The sequence below is a fragment of the Solanum verrucosum genome, unplaced genomic scaffold (genome assembly GCF_900185275.1).
Source record: "Solanum verrucosum unplaced genomic scaffold, falcon-dt-bn FXZP01000009.1, whole genome shotgun sequence".
In the NCBI taxonomy this organism is placed as follows: Eukaryota; Viridiplantae; Streptophyta; class Magnoliopsida; order Solanales; family Solanaceae; genus Solanum; species Solanum verrucosum.
In genome coordinates, this window is record NW_026020231.1 from 4,246,220 (window position 1) to 4,268,692 (window position 22,473).

At 33.4% G+C, this 22,473-nt stretch overlaps 3 protein-coding genes across 3 annotated transcripts; 1 reads left to right on the top strand and 2 right to left on the bottom strand.

The window, feature by feature from the left end:
- The first annotated feature begins 1,166 nt into the window (after positions 1-1,166).
- On the top strand, positions 1,167-6,970 carry LOC125832492 (phosphoethanolamine N-methyltransferase-like). The gene is made up of 12 exons (XM_049511644.1): positions 1,167-1,514; positions 1,599-1,714; positions 2,622-2,759; positions 2,967-3,104; positions 3,880-4,023; positions 4,594-4,704; positions 4,796-4,937; positions 5,463-5,743; positions 6,109-6,270; positions 6,368-6,421; positions 6,509-6,583; positions 6,687-6,970. The coding sequence occupies exons 1-12, from the start codon at positions 1,499-1,501 to the stop codon at positions 6,783-6,785; spliced, it is 1,476 nt and encodes a 491-aa protein (XP_049367601.1). The 5' UTR covers positions 1,167-1,498; the 3' UTR covers positions 6,786-6,970.
- A 562-nt stretch (positions 6,971-7,532) lies between these two features.
- On the bottom strand, positions 7,533-9,439 carry LOC125832614 (tubulin beta chain-like). Its single transcript, XM_049511807.1, has 3 exons — positions 9,031-9,439; positions 8,558-8,827; positions 7,533-8,263 (listed from the first exon to the last, which is right to left on the bottom strand). The coding sequence occupies exons 1-3, from the start codon at positions 9,422-9,424 to the stop codon at positions 7,596-7,598; spliced, it is 1,332 nt and encodes a 443-aa protein (XP_049367764.1). The 5' UTR covers positions 9,425-9,439; the 3' UTR covers positions 7,533-7,595.
- A 7,485-nt stretch (positions 9,440-16,924) lies between these two features.
- On the bottom strand, positions 16,925-19,550 carry LOC125832423 (WUSCHEL-related homeobox 1). Its single transcript, XM_049511570.1, has 4 exons — positions 19,093-19,550; positions 18,559-18,900; positions 17,984-18,060; positions 16,925-17,479 (listed from the first exon to the last, which is right to left on the bottom strand). Exons 1-4 carry the CDS (start codon positions 19,274-19,276, stop codon positions 16,925-16,927), a joined length of 1,158 nt encoding a protein of 385 aa, XP_049367527.1. The 5' UTR covers positions 19,277-19,550.
- Positions 19,551-22,473: the final 2,923 nt, after the last annotated feature.

Sequence of the window (22,473 nt, forward strand, 5' to 3'; positions counted from 1 at the left end):
TAACAAATTCTAGGGTAAAAACCATATGATATTTGCATATGATAATAATATATATAATCCAATTATAAGAAAATTGAAATAGTGTAATTGAGATATTTCGTATAGAAAAGATGTAATTTAACATAAAATGTACTAGTTATAACAGGTGCAGCTCTCAACCCTTTTTCCATTATGTTGTTATTGAAACATCGAGTGTAAATAAATATTTTCACGTAATATACATAATATTTGCCAACTGCATGTATATCATAAATCACAGCTTTAGAAATGGATTTGTGCCTGTAATAGCCCAATGGCCCAGTAAGTTCCGATCTTGGGCCTGATTAACAGTTATTGGGCTACTTTTGCCCCTTCCTGAGTTCTGTGCTTACAAATAGGTATAACACCAGCTTGTTGGGCCAATTTTTCCTCTTTAGTCTCCTTTACAAACTCCGACTTGTAGGCCCGTTGTTATTTTTTATACGGAAAATTATTCCAAGAGCATTTATATGTAATTTAGTAAAATAGTATGTGGTAGGGAGTGAGGGCTTGGGGATGGCATGGGTTGGGTTGGTTAATGGGTGGGATTGGAAGGCATTTGGTGATTGGGGATGATGAGACAATGTACATGAAATATCATTTATGAAATTAGCCTTCCGTAGGAAAATCAACTTTCTTATTTTTTAAGAAAGTTTTTTTTCCGTAGAAAATGTTTTTGAAAATATTTTTCATCACAACTTTAAGATTGTCATCTTATCATAATCATTCGTGTTATTCAAATACACTTTTTTTTATGTAATTAATAATATAAGGTACACAAAATAATTTATTTTACAAATATATATTTATTATTATTTAAAATAATTATAATACATACATACAAAACACGTTCAATTAGCTACTAGTATATAGAAAATTATAGTAACAATTTCTGTATGATATAAATTAACTTTTATGCATACATATTAAGTTTTAAACATGTGAAATAAAATTTGTAACTATCAACATGGCTTTTTGATGGAGTAATAAACTGCTCCAGCACACCCCAAAAATGATTTGCGATTCAAATTTATTTAATAATAGACGACATAAATTTAGTAGGAGTTATGCAACCTCGAATGAAAAAAAATAAAAATAATTAGTAATTTGTGATTATATCATCATATCCACCTTCCCCTTCACGGCTTCAGCAGCCACCCCTAATTCACGTCTCTCCGATTCTCTCTTTCTTTCTTTCTGTAATATCAACGAATACATAGTCCCCTGTTTTCCCATTCTCAATGCCATTTCGTTTCTATTGCATTTCTTCACAAAAAAAAAAAACTATTTCACGTCTAACTGATTGATGCAGCAGAAAGGTAGAAACAATAACCGTAGATCCAGGAGCTTCTCTAGATCTCGTCTTGCCATTGAGGGTTTTTAGCAATTTAGTTCTCTACCATATACTAATTCCCAATCCACATTGTCTTCTTCAACCATTCCAAATATTCACATCAGATTCCTCTATCATCAACCAACCATGGCTGCTGCTTCAGGTATGTTAGACTGTCAGTCATCTCTTATCTTACGTATTTTGTTTGAATTGGACGGTTTTGATTGTGAAATCATGTGGTGTGTAGGACAAGAGCGTGAGGTTCAAAAGAGTTATTGGATTGAACACACTGCGGAACTCACTGTCGAGGCCATGATGCTCGACTCTAAAGCAGCGGATCTCGACAAAGAAGAGAGACCTGAGGTATATGATTCACAATAGATCCATATTAGCTTAATCTCTCTTGGATATATAAATTAGTTAGAAGATCGTATTGATTAAGAATTACTCACTATTGTGCAAGTCATTTTCATTGATATTCCATTTTGGAGTATAGCCTTTTCTTTTGCCAGAAGCAAAAAAGGTAGCACAGTGCTTAATTTTGTTTCCAAGTGTTATTGGTATCAAGGTCCTACGACATATCCGTTAATATGGAATTAATGTTTGATAACCAAATACTTGTTTACTTACGGAGTTAAAATCCACACACATCTGATTCAAATTTAAAATGGTTCCATCCCACTTCAATAAGATTCAGACACAAGGGATTCTAGTTGGTGAAGACTGATAGGAAAAAAACACCAGCTCTTTTTTGGGATTTACTACAATATAGAATAATCACGGACAGTAATCTCATCGGTCCCTAGTGACTGATGGAGCTGGGACTGACAATATATACTAAATAATTAAATATTTACTATAATTGCCCCTTTAGTTATCTTCAACTCGTAATTTTCTGGGCATTTCCCAGGCGTTGTTCTATGTATATATTGTCTTTGTTGAATGCTAATGTGAAGCTGTATTGCTGATCCAGCGTTCGGTATGTAAATTAATTGGTTGTGAAATTCAGTAACTAGGGTTGAGATTCTAGTGTATAGGAGTTTTGGTCATTATTTAGACTGATGCACTACAGCCTCTCCTCTTTGGAGGTCCAAACTCCTTGTGTTCATTGAATCTGTTTCCTGCTTTGAGAAGAAATTAGCACCTTTTTGTTCTTAATTTTGTTGCAGAACCACACGTTCTAACTGGTTTGTTTTGTGAGTTGGCATGATTACATGTAAGACAATTTACCTATCTCCCCATAATTTGAAACTTTTGGATGGTCATATAGGTGCTCTCTCTGCTTCCGCCGTATGAAGGGAAAACTGTGTTGGAACTGGGTGCTGGTATTGGCCGATTCACTGGTGAATTAGCCAATAAAGCTGGTCAGCTTATAGCATTGGACTTTATTGAAGGCGCAATTAAGAAGGTTTTCAGTTGTTTTACCCTTCAGATATTTGCATTTTCTGTCTCCATCCAACATGTGCTGTCAATAAGGAGGGTTACTAGGATTAAGAAGAAAAGAAAAGAACTAGTTTAGAAGATTCATTTGTCATTTCTTCATAATTGATAAGTAATGATAAACTCATAGAATATGTTTGTGCATATCCTTATCTGTTAATGTGCTTCCTTGCAGAATGAAAACATAAACGGGTACCATAAGAATGTCAAGTTCATGTGTGCTGATGTGACTTCTCTGAATTTGAATTTTTCACCGGAATCGGTGGACTTGATATTTTCTAACTGGCTACTGATGTATCTTTCTGATGAAGAGGTAAATTCTCTCTTTTATTTGCCTCATCTTCCACATAGAAAAATCACTGTAGTTACATCTATATTCTATACAAAGAACGAATCACCAGTTAAATGTGTCAAATTTGGATATAGATGCATGCAAGACTGGCTATGAGACAGTTACTATATTAGCTAATATTCATCATGTTGGTTGGTTACTTTTGAGTATTTAAAGCATTTTCCTTTAAAAATCTATTTTAGTGGTGGTGTGGAGAGATCACGGTTAGGCAAAGCTTAAAATATACAGGCAAATAGTTAAGCTATGTTACATATACATGTTTAAACTAATTTGATTTTTCACTTAGTGACACACTAAGATCCTCAACAAAATGAAGCATTTTCTTTGCAAGAACATGATTTACAGCAGCATCGTTGAAAATAAAAACTTAATGCCATATGTATTTAACCTTTATTTCCACAATGGCTTTAGGTTGAAAACATTGCTTTCAGCCCTATATGGCAATCTATAATTTGAGCACCTCTTCGACAACTGTAATTTGAATGATATGCTGAGTGCTAAATATCAGCTTTTAATATTGTTTTTCATATGATTTACTTACCTGTAGCTATCAGCGTCCATTATGGGTGTTAGCTTACTGGTGTAACAACTGTTAGAAATATTTCTCACTCTTTATAGCTTGCTGCCAAAATGTCTATATATGAGATCTTCCTCACTCACCATACCTTTGCCTGATTTGAATTACTGTACTTTTTTGTGACTTAAACATTTGAATTTGTTTCTACCCTTGCTGCAGGTTAAGGCTCTTGTTGAGAGAATGGTTAAATGGTTGAAAGTCGGTGGTCACATATTTTTCAGAGAGTCATGCTTCCATCAATCAGGAGACCACAAGCGAAAGAACAACCCAACCCACTATCGAGACCCTAGCTTTTATACAAAGGTCTTAACTTTGCTTTCAACTGTTTTCTTGTCCCACATTATGTTATGAGAGCTGCATTTTAAAAGAAAATTTATTATATCCTTGGAATTCAATTCAACACAGTGCTGAAGTATGTTACTGTGCTTACCAACTATTTGTCTTCATGTAGTAATTTTTTCACACTTCTGTGTGTATATTCCTGTCCTTTTTTCTTTGCCGTTAAGTGGTTCTCTTTGGTAAACCCTAGATAAGGCATTTTCTTTTCTCTGGAGTTTGATTATGTTTTTCTTAAGTGATCGCCGCTCTGTCATAAAGTGCTCTGAAACTCTACCATACCAAAAAGATGAAGTGCTTTGAAACTTTATTGTGCACTCTAAATTACCACTCTTTCTATAAGATAATTTAACCAAAAAACCTTACTTTACACAATGGAAGTATGAATAGTTTGAAGCGATGCATTTGTCAGTTGTCACTTTGGGAATAACTTGAGTTGATGCGTCAATCAGTTGTCACCGGACATATAGCTGGCCCCCATTCTCAATTGTTACTAAGAAAGTATAGTAAGAGCTGAAAAATAACTGTCAAACACAGGTTTTCAGAGAATGTCACGTAAATGCTGGTGATGGAAAATCATTTGAACTTTCTCTTGCTGGTTGCAAGTGCATCGGAGCTTATGTGAAGAACAAAAAGAATCAAAATCAGGTAGAATTATGCTTACCTCATCAACCCTTTAGTTAGTTTGATATTAACCTGGCTATCTAATCACTGTTTTGTTGCTGCTTGCACCTTGCAGATTTGCTGGACATGGCAGAAGGTTGCTTCTAAGGATGACATGGAATTTCAGCGTTTCTTGGATACTGTTCAGTACAAGTGTAGTGGCATACTACGATATGAACGAGTCTTTGGACAAGGTTTTGTTAGCACAGGAGGACTTGGTATGCTTCTCAGATTGCATGTTGTCTTGTTTACTGTAGTGGGATTGTAAATACGTGTTTGACAATCTTGGGACTACCATAGGGAGATAATACAACTTTTTCATTCATCATACTAGAGACTAGATCTATGTCTAGAAACCAATCATGCATTTGGCACAAGACAAAAACGTGTTTCCATAGATGCCTTTGCGATTTAACTTAAATGGGAGAACCCAATCAACCTTTGAGTGTCCAGAGGTTCCATGAATGTCAACCCCTTGGAATTTATTGGTTCTCCAATAATGTCCTTAGACCTTAGACCTTAGACCTTAAGCCCTTACCTTATTAAAAAAATGGCCCTTAGACTCTCAAGGTTATGCTTACTAAGTTTCTTTTGTTTCACTGTAATTGTGGTGAGGACTTATGCAGAGTGTGCACTTGGTACTGTGGAGATATCTGCTTGCAAGTGTGTCTTCTCGCTTGATGCAATGTTATTTTGTTCTTTTTCAATCATTTAGTTTCTGAGCAGTACTTGTTATTGAGCAGAAACTACAAAAGAATTTGTAGCCATGTTGGATCTTCAGCCTGGCCAAAAAGTCCTTGATGTTGGCTGTGGCATTGGAGGAGGTAACTTCTACATGGCTGAAAAGTACGATGTTCACGTTGTTGGCATTGACCTGTCTATCAACATGATATCTTTTGCTCTTGAGCGTGCTATTGGTCTCAAGTGTGCTGTTGAATTTGAGGTTGCTGATTGCACCAAGAAAACATATCCTGATTGTACATTTGATGTCATATACAGTCGGGATACTATCCTTCACATCCAGGTAATTCACCTGAGCTTCTAAATCTTTTCTTTATTCTACTTTTCATTCCACTTGGTTCTTTCTTCAATTGCTATACCACGTACTTAATTGCAATTTCTGTGGTAAAAGTTGTCCTTTCTGTATGTATTCTTCTGCAGTCAACGTTGGCACAGTGTCATGTCATCTCATCTTCTTGGTCATCTTACAACTCCTCTGAAATCAATTTATTTTGCTCATTTTGTTTTTATCTTTCGTGATGGAAGGGCTTTGCACCACCCAAATTATCCCTCACTTTTTTCCTTTAACCGTTCACTGTTGAAGTCAATATCTTTATAATGTGTTGTTTCATGGTTTATTTATTTGTTGTTTCAACGGTGTGATGTCAGGACAAACCCACACTGTTCAGATCTTTCTACAAGTGGCTGAGACCAGGAGGCAAAGTTCTTATAAGTGATTACTGCAAAAGAGCTGGACCAGCATCAAAAGAATTCGAAGGTTATATTAAGCAAAGGGGGTATGATTTACATGATGTTGAAGCATATGGGCAGGTATATACTCATTCCATGTAGCAGGCCCTCTCCTCTTTTTTGCCTCGTGTTTATTGTTTGACTGCTTCTTTGAATTTTACTTGTGCCGACCATATAGATGCTCAGAGATGCGGGTTTTCATGAAGTTGTGGCCAAGGATCGTACTGAACAGGTATGTAATTTACAGATCTTGTCTTAAACTGATCTGCAAGGCTAGCAATATATTGATACAGACCTAATTTCTGCACTTGCATTGCAGTTCATTGAGGTTCTGCAAAAGGAGTTAGATACTGTGGAGAAGGAAAGAGAGTCCTTTATCCATGAGTTCTCTGAAGTGAGTGCTTCATTATATGATACACTTTGTAATTTGTATCTTTTAATTTTTCTCATCTTTTGTGGATTGATTTTCTTCTTTTTCTTATTTTAAAATATTACAGCAAGACTATAATGAAATAGTTGGAGGTTGGAAGGCTAAGTTAATCAGGAGTTCATCTGGCGAGCAGAGGTGGGGCTTGTTCATTGCCAAGAAGAAATGATTTATCCAAACGTGTGGTAGATCCATTTCCATTTATGTTCCAGAGTATGAACATTTCTTCCAGTTCTATGTAATAATTGTTTTACCTGCGATTTAGGGATAAAAAATATTACTAGTATACTGCTTCCCTCATCTTGGACGAATTTGTTCTTCATTTGCTATAATTCTGCCTCAGATTTTGATGCATGTCGCATCCTTAATGAGTTTCATATTTCGTGATATGTTGTGCATTTGTTCTGTCACACCATATTTAACTAGTGTAGTGTGAGTTAGGAATTGTCGGCTTTCTGTATGCGTGCCTGTTGATCATTCAACTAATAATTATTATCTTACAAAACCACTTTTCATGTTAGTTTAAAGTTATTGATAGTGTTGCAAACCTCCCCTTCCTTTAACATTAAGAAAGAGAGGATGGAGAAGTAATTATCATGTGACATATCCAATTCATCTAGAAGGAAATTTTTGCAGAAAGTTGTGTACTCACTATTAGTTTTGAATTAAACATTATGCGAGTGAGATTCATGACACACAAACTTAAGAAGTGTCTTCAACATATATTAGGTAAATTTTGCAATTAAATTCTACTAACTAGAGTAGAATCCTTTTAGTATAAAGTCAGGACAAGAATACAATACGTTGTGTTCTTGCCACTGACGCCTTTTAAATGAACAAAAGTAGTAAACAGATAAGAGGTTCACAGTATCAGAAATGCATAAACACAGTACAAATATAGTAGAGAAACATAAATTTAATGGAGTTTCAGGTTCACTGCAGCACGTAACATACGTAATAGCAGATTGGTCGAACACCTTTAATCTTCTCCAGTTTCATCTTCATAATCACTGTTTTCTTCAGCTGTGGCATCTTGATACTGTTGATACTCCGCCACAAGATCATTCATATTACTCTCTGCTTCAGTAAATTCCATTTCATCCATCCCTTCTCCAGTGTACCAATGCAAAAATGCCTTTCTCCTAAACATTGCAGTGAACTGCTCACTTACTCTCCTAAACATTTCTTGAATTGAAGTTGAATTTCCAATAAAAGTTGAAGACATCGAAAGCCCTCTAGGTGGTATGTCACAAACACTGGATTTAACATTGTTCGGAATCCATTCCACAAAATACGAAGAGTTCTTGTTCTGCACATTCATCATTTGCTCATCAACTTCTTTTGTGCTCATTTTGCCTCTAAACAATGCTGAGGCTGTGAGGTAACGACCGTGTCTTGGATCAGCAGCACACATCATGTTCTTGGAATCCCACATTTGTTGTGTCAGTTCAGGGACTGTAAGTGCTCGATATTGCTGAGATCCTCTTGATGTTAGAGGCGCGAATCCAACCATAAAAAAATGAAGCCTTGGGAAAGGGATTAAGTTCACAGCTAGTTTTCGAAGATCAGAATTCAGCTGGCCAGGGAATCGCAGGCAACATGTCACACCACTCATTGTTGCTGAAATCAGATGATTCAGGTCTCCAACTGATCACAACAATAAAACAGATGAATTAGAACAAACTTTTTTCTTCCGTAACAGTAAAGTCACAATATCTTTTTTCATATTAAAATAACTGAACTTTACTCACTATAACCATAAAGAAAGGCAACTCGACCCACTAGAAGTCACCTTGACGGATAGACTTTGTCGTAAAAGTAAAGTTACTTAATTGTGACAAAAAATAGTTTTGTTACTTTACTGTTATATTGGATTAAGTTCAATGACCAGAGATTAATCATGCTGATAAAAGTATTAGTAGATGTTTTGGTTGTTCTTACAACTTGGTGTGGAGAGTTTGAGAGTCCTGAAGCAGATGTCATAGAGAGCTTCATTATCAAGAACCATACACTCATCAGCATTTTCAACCAGTTGATGGACTGAAAGTGTAGCATTGTAAGGCTCAACCACTGTGTCTGAGACTTTTGGTGATGGGAAAACAGAGAAGGTAAGCATCATTCTGTCTGGATATTCTTCTCTGATCTTTGATATCAACAGTGTTCCCATTCCTGATCCTGTCCCTCCTCCAAGTGAGTGACACACCTGAAATCCTGTATTCATATTTTCGCGTTATCATAAAAATAACATATTCCCTCTATGAAACAAGAAGTTGATTTTCTAAGAGAAAAAGTTCAAATTTACTCTTCTACTATCTTGATTTTACTTTCCATACTATTTCGTATGGAAAGTACTAGTATGGGTTATGTGGATCCACGAGTCAAAATAAATTTAAAATACTTGTTTTATTATTAACCTTGTAAGCAATCGGAGTTTTCAGCTTCTTTTCGAACAACATCAAGAACAGAGTCAATAAGTTCAGCACCCTCAGTATAATGTCCTTTAGCCCAATTATTTCCAGCACCAGATTGTCCAAAAACATAGTTATCAGGGCGAAAAATTTGTCCGAAAGGACCTGATTTGATGCTGTCCATAGTACCAGGTTCAAGGTCCATGAGAACTGCCCGTGGCACGTAACGTCCATTTCCAGTTTCATTGTAATAAACATTAACTCTTTCAAGCTGCAATTCTGAATCTCCACAGTATTTTCCAGTTGGATCAATCCCGTGTTCGTCACATACAACTTCCCAGAATTTTGATCCTATTTGATTCCCACATTGTCCTGCTTGAATATGAAGAATCTCACGCATTTTCAAAGTTTCTTTTTTTTTTTTTTTTTTACACAAGTTTTGAATTAATATTGAGGATGTTATATAAGGTAAGGTATATATATATATATATACAAATAATGATTTGTTTGATCCAACGGTTAAGAAGTGTCCGTCCTGTTGAAATATAACAATGGATATTTTGTGGGTGGCCTCTCATGATCAAAGTTTGCCATTTGTGCCTCTTTCTCTTGAGATGTGCCGTCCTTTCCTAATATATATATATATATATATAATTTGGTATTAGAATTTATGTGTTTTAGTTTGATTGAATATATAGTTTAAGAAATATGAAAAGACTTTGTAATGTTTTAAAATTAGGCTAAAACAAATGATTTTTTAAATCAAAGATACCTCTGTAGACACATAGTTTGATTAATCAAAATTCACACCAAATTAAATGTTCCCTGCAAATTGAAAATCTTTAGTTAAAAATAGAAGGATTCTATCTTATTTCTATGATAATGAAAGTTTAATTTATTAGTGGTGCTTTAATAATTATGTCAATAAATAAGTAAGTAGGTATGCCGCTTTACTCTTTTATTATTTATTTAGACCGACTCTTAAACTCTTTTCTTGGAACTGTTTTAGATAATAATTATGCCCAATGAATGAACAAGTTGATCCACGAAGGTAATACTGCAATACCAGAACAAGTTATATAACATTTAAAATTTAAGGAAATTAAGCAAATGACTATTTTTAAATCACAGATTAAAAATAGTTATTTGTTGCTACCAAAGATGGACATGGAAAATTATGATATTCGGGCTCGATGTCATTGAAGGGACAATTTTCCTGGGCCTAGAAATATTTAGGCCCAAATGAAAGAACAGTGCACTCTGCCACTAACTGCCTGATATAGTTGAATTTGGGCCTTAGGTATTCGGTACATTGGACTGGACCACACTTTCATGAGGGTCCATTAAGCTGTTAGGTGGCCCAAATTACTGCTTGTTACACCAAGCTCTTACAAGTGTTAATTAAAGAAAGACTGGTCCTCTAATCTTGGGTTGAGAAAGATTCAAAATTTATATATATACCTGAAAAAGCAAAAAATAAAATAAAATTACCGTTCTTATATACAATGTAATTTTTTGCAGTAGAATTTGGATGAACACCCTCACGCCCCGTAGATCTGCCTTTTTGCTCATAGATGTCAGGGAATTAGTTTTGCAAATATTTCATCGAGACATTTTGAGGAAATAAATTGAGATCAAGTAGAATTGATCAATTCTACATCTTCTCTTAGCATTCAACTAAACCAATGTACGTACCAAGACGACTCCATATTGGTAAAAGGGCATTACATATCGTTTGTTTATTACTTCATCTGTTTCATTTTATATGACTTGCTTTCTTTTTTAGTCTGTCAAAAAAAGAATGACACATTTCTATATTAAGTAATAGTTTAACTTTAAAATGTCCATTTTATCCTTGATGAAATGATTTACAGCGATACAAATTTCTATCATTCATTTTAGACCACAAGTTTTAAAAGTCTTCCTTCCTTTCTTAAACTCCATGTCGAGTCAAACTACCTCATATAAAATGGGACGGAGGAAGTATTATTTTTCCGTCAATTTTCATATATAGTAAGAGTGCTACAAATAAGATGAGTAATAGTATGCGATAATATATACGTAGAGTCTAAATAGGATAATATGTACGTGATTTTACCATTATCTCGTGAAAAAAATAAAATAGAAGGGTGGGGTGGGGTTGAATGGACCAGGTAGGAATGAGGGTGTGCAGTGGTCTATCGTTTTCATATTATGTGGTGGTGGCATTCTTTCATTTAACATTCTTACAGCTATATATTAGCTAGGGTTTTGTAGAGAGAGAAAGTGAGACAGAATGAGTACTCACATGATGATCTCATGATATATAAGGACCCCCAAATTCAGTAGAGAGAGAAAGAAAGAAAGACAAGACGTGATCACTTATTTAAACTACAATAGAGAAACTTCTGCATCCTTTTGCCTGCCTTATTTATGCCTTTGACAGTTGCCCCCTTTGTATTGTCCCTCTCCCAATCAGTTTTGTATCTTTCCTCCATTTATTATTTAATTCACCCACATCAGTCGTTTTATATGAGGTATAACATTACCGTAAAATGCAGGACTATTTCATCCTACATTTTTCAGATATTAGACAGTCATGAGAACATGGTGAAATAGATTATAATTTTCTTTTATATATTGATAGTGTACACGATAAGGCCGGTGGTGGAGTGGGAGAATTATGGTCTTTCCACTCGGCCCTTGACTAATTAAGAGACTTGGGGTTTGAGCCTAGGGTATAGGGAAACAAAAATAATACACAAACGTGTATTTAAATTAGTTGAAGTTCGAATACAGACATCAAAAACTTACTTGAACCAAAAATTGCATTGTTAATGTAATGAATGAATTTTCAAGTAGGCCCAAAAAAATTTGCAATATATAGGTTAAATAATTAATATAATTGTCAAGTTTGACTCAACCCAGGACGAATGTTGACTTCAAATTACGTGTTCAATAGTACTCAGTAGCTAGTTTTTGATTCAAACCCTAATAATATTGCATGTTATGAAATTTACTTAGAGAATGTACAAAAAGTAAATTTAGTACAATGTTGTTGTGCTTAAGTGAACATGAAATTTAGGGTTGTAGAAAGTACCTAGGAAAATGAACAATCCGCGTGGCTAAGGAAATTATTTATAGAAAAAACTTAGGATTAGCACAAATATATTCAAACAAAGCAAAAGAAGATTATGATACAATAGAATAAAAAATATTACTATGTAAAAACTATATAGTAATATGATTTGTGGACAAAAAAGATTTGGAAGTCACTTTTTGAAGAAAAGATAGAGCACTTTTTTATCCAAGTCAAGGTAAAAAGTTAAGAGTAAGAAGAAGGCAAAAAGTACAATTTGGCATGGACAAGATTCTCCTGCAACACTCTTTTTATTTGTTAGTTTATATTTTTGCAGTTGTAAATGTATATCTTCTGTAACAGCTTCCATATAGACAGATTTGTGTCCTTTGCCTGAAATATGATTAGCATGAACATACATAGATATATGATGAATCAAAGTCTTCTATACAATTTATTTAGTACTAAAAAAAGTTATCAGAGAAAAAGGAATCAAATCTCTATAAGTTTACGAAACTGATTGCATCTTTCAAAAATAATTCAGTTACTATTCATACATTTTACATCTTTGAAATAAGCTTTCGTTTGAACAAAGATTTTGAAATTCATTTTTTACAAAAAAATAAATTGAAATAAATATTTGGCTGTAGATTTCATTTAATTTTTGGGAGATTTTGAAAACGTTGAGAGAATATAAATGGTAGCTAATATCAAGTTAAAAGACACAATTATTTGTTTTGATGCGTTTTTCTCCAATACTATAATTACAAGTTTACAACTACATTATGAAATAGAAAATTCAAAGATTATTCATTTGTTGATTAGTGATCTTATCCTAAAATAGTGTTGATCATTCAACATTAATTTTATCTTCTTTTAATTATAACTAGTAAGGGAAAATCATGCGGTACAAGGACCCAATATTTATTCATAATTTTTATTCTAAAGAAAAATTATATATATTTGTATGGTAAATTGTGAATCATCTCATCAAGTGTAAAATTATAACCTGATAAATATTATTAATATTGGTAAATTTTAAATTGTATTAATTCATTGATTTTAATTTTTTGTTCAACAATAAATTATATACATTTGTGTAGTATTAAAATATTTCATTCTTTTTTTCTCGAAAACCTATAGTGAGGGGGCTCATTGGGATATCCATAACTGAAGTATTTTTCTTCATCGATCGTACTTTTTTATTCTAAGAAATTGCAGATTAAAAATTTACACTAATAGCAACAAAACATTCAAAATAATAAAACTATAATTTTAAAAAATGAATTTAAAAATTAAAAATACAACTAATTAAAAGGGATCCCAAAATTTCAAAGAAACTATACACTAATTAATTTATTTATTAAAAACTTTCCTTCTTCAAAAAAAGAGTTGTGGCTGAAGTACACACATCGACAAAAACGTACCTGCTTCAACTCAACAAAATTTCCCCCTTGTGGAGGTTGGGTATGATACTGAAATAAAAGGTTAAAAATTTCTGATTAAAAAGCATATAGGACTCCTCATATTTAAGTAACCAATGAATTTGAAAGTACTCAAGTATATGTATTCTTATTGTTTGACTAATTTTCCTTAAATTAGACATTTAAAACTTAATTCACAGATCCTTTGCTTCTCTACAAATTCATTGAAAATGTTAAGCAACATGCATGAATAATTATCATGGTTATGAGTTTCATCCCACGTTAATTAATAGGGTGGAAAATTACATTGATGTATGAAAATACAAAAGACGTTTATGGGGAGTATTAAATCCAATTAAACCCAAATACTGCTTTTTATCGAAGCAAATTTAGATTAATCGAAGAAAAATTATTTTGGTACAAATCATAGGATGATCGGAACCCACCGACTTGTCTTGTACGAGTTCATGCCCTACTGTAGGGTAATTATAATTGGGCTTGCTTCCTCTTGACTAGTCTCTCTCACCTAATATTTTATCTTTGTGTTAAAAAAAAATATATACCTAGTTTATGATTATTTCATTAACTAAAATTTGTTTATGCATTACCCTAAATTTCCAAGCTAAAAATTTCACTTAATATAAAGGTCGTATGCAAATTGCAATTAGGATATAGCTCAGTTGACGAACTGTCTATAGACTCTACACCTCCACCTCCAAAAAAGCAAAGTCGCACACATTTCCTTACTTGCAGATCATAGTCCTCCCTTAATTAGGCCTTACTTTGCCCCAGCTAGGTGAATAGCATCATCCTCACGCAACAAATTGCATTAACAATTCCCTTCTATTAATTATCTTCTTATTATTTTTTGTTGCATATTGAGATATGTTCGGTGTTCAATATACTTCATCATGTCGATCAATAAATCTTTCCTATGGCCAAAAGATCACTATTGAACATGTTGGTAGTCAACTCAAAAAATTCTATGATATTGCAATTAATTCATCGGACTGCTTGTTATATCATGATCGGACAGACTTTCCCTTAGAAATGTTTATCATGAAAGCGAGTTTGGCTAATGCATCCGTGAACTTCTTTTTTTATTTTCTTGTATACAAGAAAGAGGAAATGCACGTGTGAGACTTTTTAAATGAAATTTTATCTTTTGTTAAAATTTAGACTCTCATCAAAATTATCAAGTACACAATGAACTAGAGATAAAACAGATTACCACTACCCATATTCACATCCCACCAACCCACAAAAAGGAATAAAAAAAAGAAGAAGAGGAAATTAAAACAGTAGTACTGATGATATGCTGATCAACTCAAATAATTGAAAAAGAGTACATATGCATAGTATATATGAAAGCATGGTATTGTGTGAATACATGATGGTACAAAGAGTTCATAAGCTACAAACACACTCACAAAACCACACTACGTAGTACTATATTATCCGTCATGCCTCATCGATTCTAATAATGTATGGTCCACGTATGTAGAAAAAGTCAAAAAAGTTATTTTACCAAACATAAAAATAAAAAAAAATAAAAAAGTGAGCAATAATTCAGTGTAGGCAATAAAATCCAGAGTGTTGTCTCCTTTAATTTCCAAGGAAATTCACGAATTGTCTTAGACAACAAAAAGGTACTAACCACTGCTGCCAAACAAGAATTATAAATACAACCAAAGAAAATAGGACCACAATCAAAGATGTGGTGCGATTGATGAAGTTATTCCTATCAGAGATCTCGAGTTTAATTTTTAGGTATAAAAAAATTCTTAGCAGAAAATGCTTTCTTCGATGAGTTCCTATGTGATGCGAATCCAAATTAAGTAGACTCCAATGTAAGCATCGGATATGAGGGAACCCCAACAAAAAATAGGACTTAAAAAACAAAAACCCTAGCCTGGAACAAACCTTACAGGCTTTAAATTTTGCCTTTTTTCTTTCTCTTCATTGTTATCAGTTTGAGTTTAATTCAAAATTTATCCCTCTCATTCATTCTGATTGTATAATTGATAGTAATTCTTTTTGTCAAAGTGTACATGTAATTGCCCTTCTGATTTCTTTTTAATAGTACTGTGAATCTGCATGTACGTGTCAACTTCTTCTTAATTAACTGTTATTTCTAACTTTGTCTAGAAAGCAATTACACCTATTTATTGGAAAACATGGCGCTACCTCTTAAAAGGTACGTGGAAATTAGAAAATGTAATTGAGAAAATTGAACTCCTATTTAACTCGACTTCAAAAGTTAACTTATGGTGTAAGAAACAATAATTTATAATTATATATTTATAATCTACGCTCCCACCTCGTTTAAATTAAGTCATCGATCATATCATGTAAAAGTTTAAGCCGTTAAAAAGTACACATTTTTTTACATGTAAGCATGGACTAACATCCCTTCTATAAAGTGAATTGCATAATTTTTGAGCTAATATTCGGTAGATTATTAAAGAATAAGATGTGTCTAGTAATTTTATCATTTTAAGAAAACGAAAGTTTAGCCAACTCAACAAAGCTATCTTTAAGTACGACTAGGGTCTTCAAAAATCATATAAGGATATTGTAGTATACGTTCATATTAATAATAATTGATACTGACCTAATTAACTTGAGATAAATGTGTTAATTGGTCTCCCAGATCCCACCCCCCAATTAAGTTAAGAAAAGACAAGTTCACATATTCACATTTCTTAATAAACTGAAGCATAAAGTAAAGTGTTTCTTTATAATTAATCAGTAGATGTAGACACAACATATCCTATTCTATATATGTCAACTTGAGAGGACTGTAAAATTATTACTATTAATGTCCGAATCATGACTTCAAAATCCTAATCTCTCATCCATATTTTAATTTTCAACATCTTTGAGTTATCAGACTCAAGATCAACAGAGAGATTAAATTTATAAGAGTACGTAAAATAATTTTATGGATAAACAAGAGAAATATAAGAAGTTCCAAGATCTTGTCTTGATCCAATGTGTGATCTTTATCACCCACCTCTCACATCCGGACTGAATCGTGCATAATCATAAGCTGGGAATATATAGAGACTGCACCGTCCAGGGGGGTCCACATCAAACCCAATAATTCTGACTTTGATATCATGTAAAATTTCGTATTTGAATTTAAATCACACCATGCTATATTTCAAATAGGGAGGATTCCCAAGCCTAAGGAGTCCGGAGATCTTGTCCTTGTCCAATGCCAGTAAAAATATTTGACGGATGCAACAACATGGTCCAAATGCATTTTAAGGCAAACTTTGATTTCAATAAACGTTACATCGCATTGAACAACATCATTGCTATAGATAATAATAATAATAGGGGGTGGAAATCCCATCATAAATTTCAAGTTACATAAATAGTCAACATCTAATTACTCATGTCTAGGTATCCTTCAGTTTTTGAGTGGAAGGAACTCAAAAAACTGATAATGACTACCGCTAAAATTATTATTCAAGTTCGCAGCGGCCCCAATTTCATCCTTGTCTGAAAAATTATTTTCATCATTGTTGTCATTGCTGCTGCGGAGGGGAAATAATTCAAGGGTCTGTGCTTCATGACCATGGCCTTCTTCATCGTCTCCGATGATGTTTTCGTGTTTTTGATCACATCTGAAAGGTGCAATAAAGATGTTTAGATGATCTTTGGGCTTGAAAAGTTGTTTTGTCTGATGGTCAATTGTTCTTGGCGTTGATGGACAACTCCTTATAATTGGAGTACAAATTGTTCCAAAATTGGTGTTGTTGTTGTTGTTGTTGGTGGTGGGTGGTGAACAAGACAAATGCATCATCTGCCACGTGGCATTCCTTTCTGCTAATAGGCTCCTTCTTTGGTCTCCTTCATCGAATGGTATCCATCTTTCTGCTGCTGCTACTCTACATGATTCTGCCACTCCTGCTGCTGTTGCTCCTGCCACTGTTGCTGCTGCCTTTGTTTTTGCTGCAGTTTTCTGCATCAATATTTATTGCAATATTTCAAAAAGATTATCAACTATTCCATGCAACTAGATATGAAAAAAGTAACAACCCTATTTTGACCATTGTTCATCATAGCTAGGCACATAGTATACAAATTTGATTTGATAGAGCATATACCTAAGCCTAAATGGAAAGTCAAATTTCACGGAAGAGGTTATGCAAACGTCTTTTCGTGATATGACTACAGAAATCGGATCATGGGTGCCCATATCCATCACTTTTTTTTAATGAAATCCAAATTAGCACAAAATCCCAAAACCCTATTTCTCATAGACTCAGTACAGCTTTTAAACAACTTTTATATTTTCCAAGAAATAATGTTTTGATTACTCTATTTTATTTTTACAAATCATAACAACATAATGACATGTTTAGAGAATGTTAATTTGCTTTTTGGTTATGAAAAAGAGAATGGAAGAGTCTAAGGAAAGAGAAAAGTGAAAAAAAATAGAGGAAGGAATGAGGGGAGGGAGGACCTCTGCAAGAGTACTGCAGTTTGTTGGGGATGGCCAGTGCTTGGTCTGTTCAATTTCAAAAACTGTCCTATTTGCCCCTGCGAGGACAAACACAAAAACAAAAAATAAGAGTAAAGAAACTTTTTCATCTCTAATAAGCAACAATCGGAATGGAAGAAAAAGCATATCTCAAATCCTAACACAGAATGCAACTTTACAATACATCTTTGAATAACAACAAAAAATACAAAGTGGTCATAGCAAGAGAAAAAATATAAGAAAGAGAATATTTAGTGTATCATCACACACTATCAAACAAATTTCTCTCTTTCATGTATCATTCTCATCGCATGTCGCCTTTTGTTAACTTGCATGCTCATGTACTTCTCACGCTACAATTCTGATGAATTCCCTCAGAAAAAAAAAATATAATTCAAAGCATAATATTCCCTTCGTCACAATTTATGTGATAAAAATTATCACACAGAAATATAATTAAAATAATTTTTTTTTGAGTTCAATCCATGTTTACGGACAGTTCCAAACTGAACCCCTTTCAACGGAAAATTACAAGTAGAAATTGTTGAAAACTGTACCTGATTCTTTTCTTTCGGTATTTTCAGCGTTACAAATACTCTGAGACTGATCATCACCACCACCACCATTACCGTTACCATTAGCAGAAGATTCAAGTTGACGGCGTCGTTTTTGGCGTTCCCTAGCCTTATGATTTTGAAACCAGTAGAAAACATTTTTCCCTTCAATTTTCCCATAACGTCGAAGTTGAGCAGTGATGTGCTGAATCTGTTCAGCTGACGGAGTTCTCGTGCCGCGTCGATACAACTCTTCCAGCGTTTGCAGTTGTTCTGGAGTTGGATTCCAACGTGAGCTCACTACTAATTGCGTATTGAAATCTCTCTTATTTTGCTCACTCATAGCTGCGTCCAAAAAAATAAAAAAATCACAGACCAATAAATTAAAAATGCATGGATAGTCGTTAGATCTGTCGATAAATTGAGTTTTGTGTGTACGAAGTATCAGTGTCACGCATGCAGTAAAGGAAAGGAAAGGCAAAAAAGAGAAAAAGTAGAAAGACATCTCTATATACAAAGAGGAAAAAAAAAAATTACCAAGCTGATGATGATTAAGTGCAATAAAGTTTTCTCCATGAAAATTTCTTAAGCAATTACTTGGATTAGTAGCAGTAGCCGTAGGAGCATGAGGTACTCTTGGCATTAATGGACGAAGCTTTCTTCCATTAAACGAATCCGGCATGTTAAAATCTCCTCCGTCGTTGTAACCCATCATCCACATTTCTTTTGCGTCTAGAGAAATATTTGATTACCTAAAAAGGAAACAACTGAGATGATTTTTGTTTTTGAGTAAGATCAAGGCAATTAGTTGTTCCTTCAAGGTTAAAAGTAAGAAAAGGGCATAATGTTTGGTAATGGTTTTAATAATAAAAAAAAAGAAAGTAAAAGAGAGGGGAATAAGGAAGAGAATGAAATGGGGTGACTTTTAAGGGAGCTGAACACAAGGAATTTGGCAAGTTTCAGGAGAAAGAGATGGAACAATAGAGACAGAAAGAGAGAGAGAAGGGAATTAAGACAGAGAAAAAAGAAAAAGAAATAGTGTTGGTTTATATTAAAACAAAAGTCATGAGCAAAACATGAGGTTGACTGGCTTAATAAATTAATATTTAGGAATAGGTTAGTAGGATAGAGTATAGGGAGGATATAATATGTATCAATTGTGTAGGAGACAAATTAGACAGAGAGGAAAGAGAGAATTGAAGAAAAGCAAAATGGATGGAAGAGAAAAGGGAAAAAGGGGAATAGAGAATTTAGAGAATGAAACAAAAAGAAAGAAAGAGAATTGTAGAAGAAGGCGTGGAATTCTGGGAGAAGAAGAAGATCGAGGAGGAGGAGGAGGAAGAGAGATTATCGATAAATGTGAATGAAAAACGACGTGACGATGATGAGGGTTATGATAAGCTCCTCATCACTTACCCCTCATTTATTGTTCTTCTTTTGTCCTCTCCCTTTCACACTTATTCTCAATCCGAACTGCCTCCTTCCCCCCTCCCCCTCCCCCAAAACATTAATCAACACTTTTTTACTCAACTTAATTTGTTATAACCATGTTTCTTTACAATACGTAATGGATTATTGGTTATCGATATTGAATTATTCGTTTTTAATGATTGAGGTAATACATTAAAAAAATTCTTTAATTTGGCACGAAAACTTACTTTAGTACTTAAATTATACGGGTCTTCAAATACCCCTTATTTATTTGAAGTGAATTATTTTCAACCCTCCAAACAACAGCGCGTTATTTACCTGTTAACTTTTAAAAAAAATTAAATTTACCCCTCCAAAGGTAATATCCGACCCATGACCCATTTGAAGAAGAATCTTCAAATTCAAAGAACCCTAATTTCCTCTTCTCACTCACCAATTTAATCATCCAAAAATGGGGACCTAATTTATTATCTTTTTCTTGATTCATCTCAAATCTTAGCTCTTCAAACCTAAAAGTTGAATCTTTGAAGGAATAATTGTTCTTCGAAAGGTAAAATTCAAACTTATTCTTCTTCATCTATTATTTTGAAAAGATTAAAAAAAATTAAACTTGACGAAAACCCTAAACTCAATCAAATGCTACAACCATCCAAACGAAGATTACTAACCTGGTAACTTTATTTTCGCCGAGAAACACCACAAATTCGAAAAGCAAATCCTTCAAAGAATGAGAATGGGGGTTGGAGATTTAGGGATATTTGTTTAGAAATGGGTCGGGTTCTTTTTTGGGAACGAGTGAATTATATAAAACTGGTAAGATATTTATAAAAACTTTGCGACGTGGACAAATGAAAACGGGCGAGCATAACAATGCCCCAGCCTTCAACTCGGCAGGTGTTTGGAGGGTTGAAAATAATTCACTTCAAATATGTTAAGGAGGTATTTAAACACTCGTGTAGTTTTAAGTACTAAAGTAAGTTCTCGTGCCAAGTTCAGGCGGGTTTTTATGTGTTTTCTCTTAATGGTTTGACGTTTTTTTCTATAAATAGATAGTAAATTGATAAATTATATTTATATCATTTGGTATATCTAAAGTTCTTGACTTAGTATTTAGTTTCATACTTTATTTTTCACTGTCTCAAATTTTCGATTATTCTACAAACTGTTAGTATTTAATTATGAGCAAGATGTGTAATAGTCAACTTATTTCATTTGGTTTGTCACCTTGTTTTCTAAGTGATTTTTCAATGACTTTTATGTGAAATCTTAATGGTTATATTAATAACCAAGTCGATAACGATTAACAAATGATAATCGATAAAATGATATCTTAATAATTCTATAACAATTTAACATGTCTACAAATCAAAAAAACTAATCTATGAAAGGTTTTAATTCTATAGCAGTTTAGCATGTCTATAAATCGATAAACCGATACTTAATAATTCCATAGCAGTTTAGCCTGTCTACAAATCGATAATCGATAAACTTCATCAAAATAAAACTGAGCCGTCCAATAGACAATCTTACTTATCATAACATCCAAATTATCATGTGATAATATATATTTATTGCTCCCTCTCTCCCGATTTATATTCTACATTTGACTTGATAAACTTTTGAAACTTTTATAAAGCATTTTATTAAGAGTAAAAAGAAATCTTTAAGTTAAATTATTTCTAATTATAGAAATGTGACATTCCTTCGAGGACAAACTTAAAAAAATTTATTAAAAAAACAGTGTCGCATAAATTCTTCTTTAAATTTATCATAAAATAAAATTTTATTTAGATACTTAAATTATACTATTGTATTTTTAATTGACCCAGGGATTGCCTCAGGGAAGAGGTTAGTCCCTGGAAAAGCCATCTCGATTGATATCATTCAAATTTGAATATAGACCCGATTGAAGCATAAAAATGAATAATAATAATGAAAGGCTTTTGTCCGTTGATGGTCATCTTATATGTGTCTCCTACACTACGCTCTCAATTGAAACAATCGCTTTGTCCTGATTTATTGAAGAGGTGCCCTTTAGAACACATGATAATCAGAATATTTTATTAGATATTTTTATTTCAATTTTTTTTAAAAACTTTTGCTTTTATTCTTAAAAAGCTCATTTTTTTTTTATTATTATTATTATATGCCTTTGTCTTGTCTGAGTGAGGAGCCATGAAGCCTCGGTCTTGTTTCAATTAAATCTGATGTGAAACTACACCGCCGGTAACAGGGAGCAATTAATAGAGTGGTATGTTAACTTGCAAGGAAAATGACTGTTTTGTACTGATCCTTAATTGAGACTGTGTCATTAATTAAATATTCCGTGAATCTGATTCCTCTTCATTTCTCTCTTTTTTTATTTTCTCCAAGTTCTTGTTTGGATTGAAGACGCATTACATGGGTGAAAATTAATGGCTAAAATTTAATTGATTAAAATGAAATTCTAATTACAATTTATAACATTTCACGAAAGTCCCACATGTC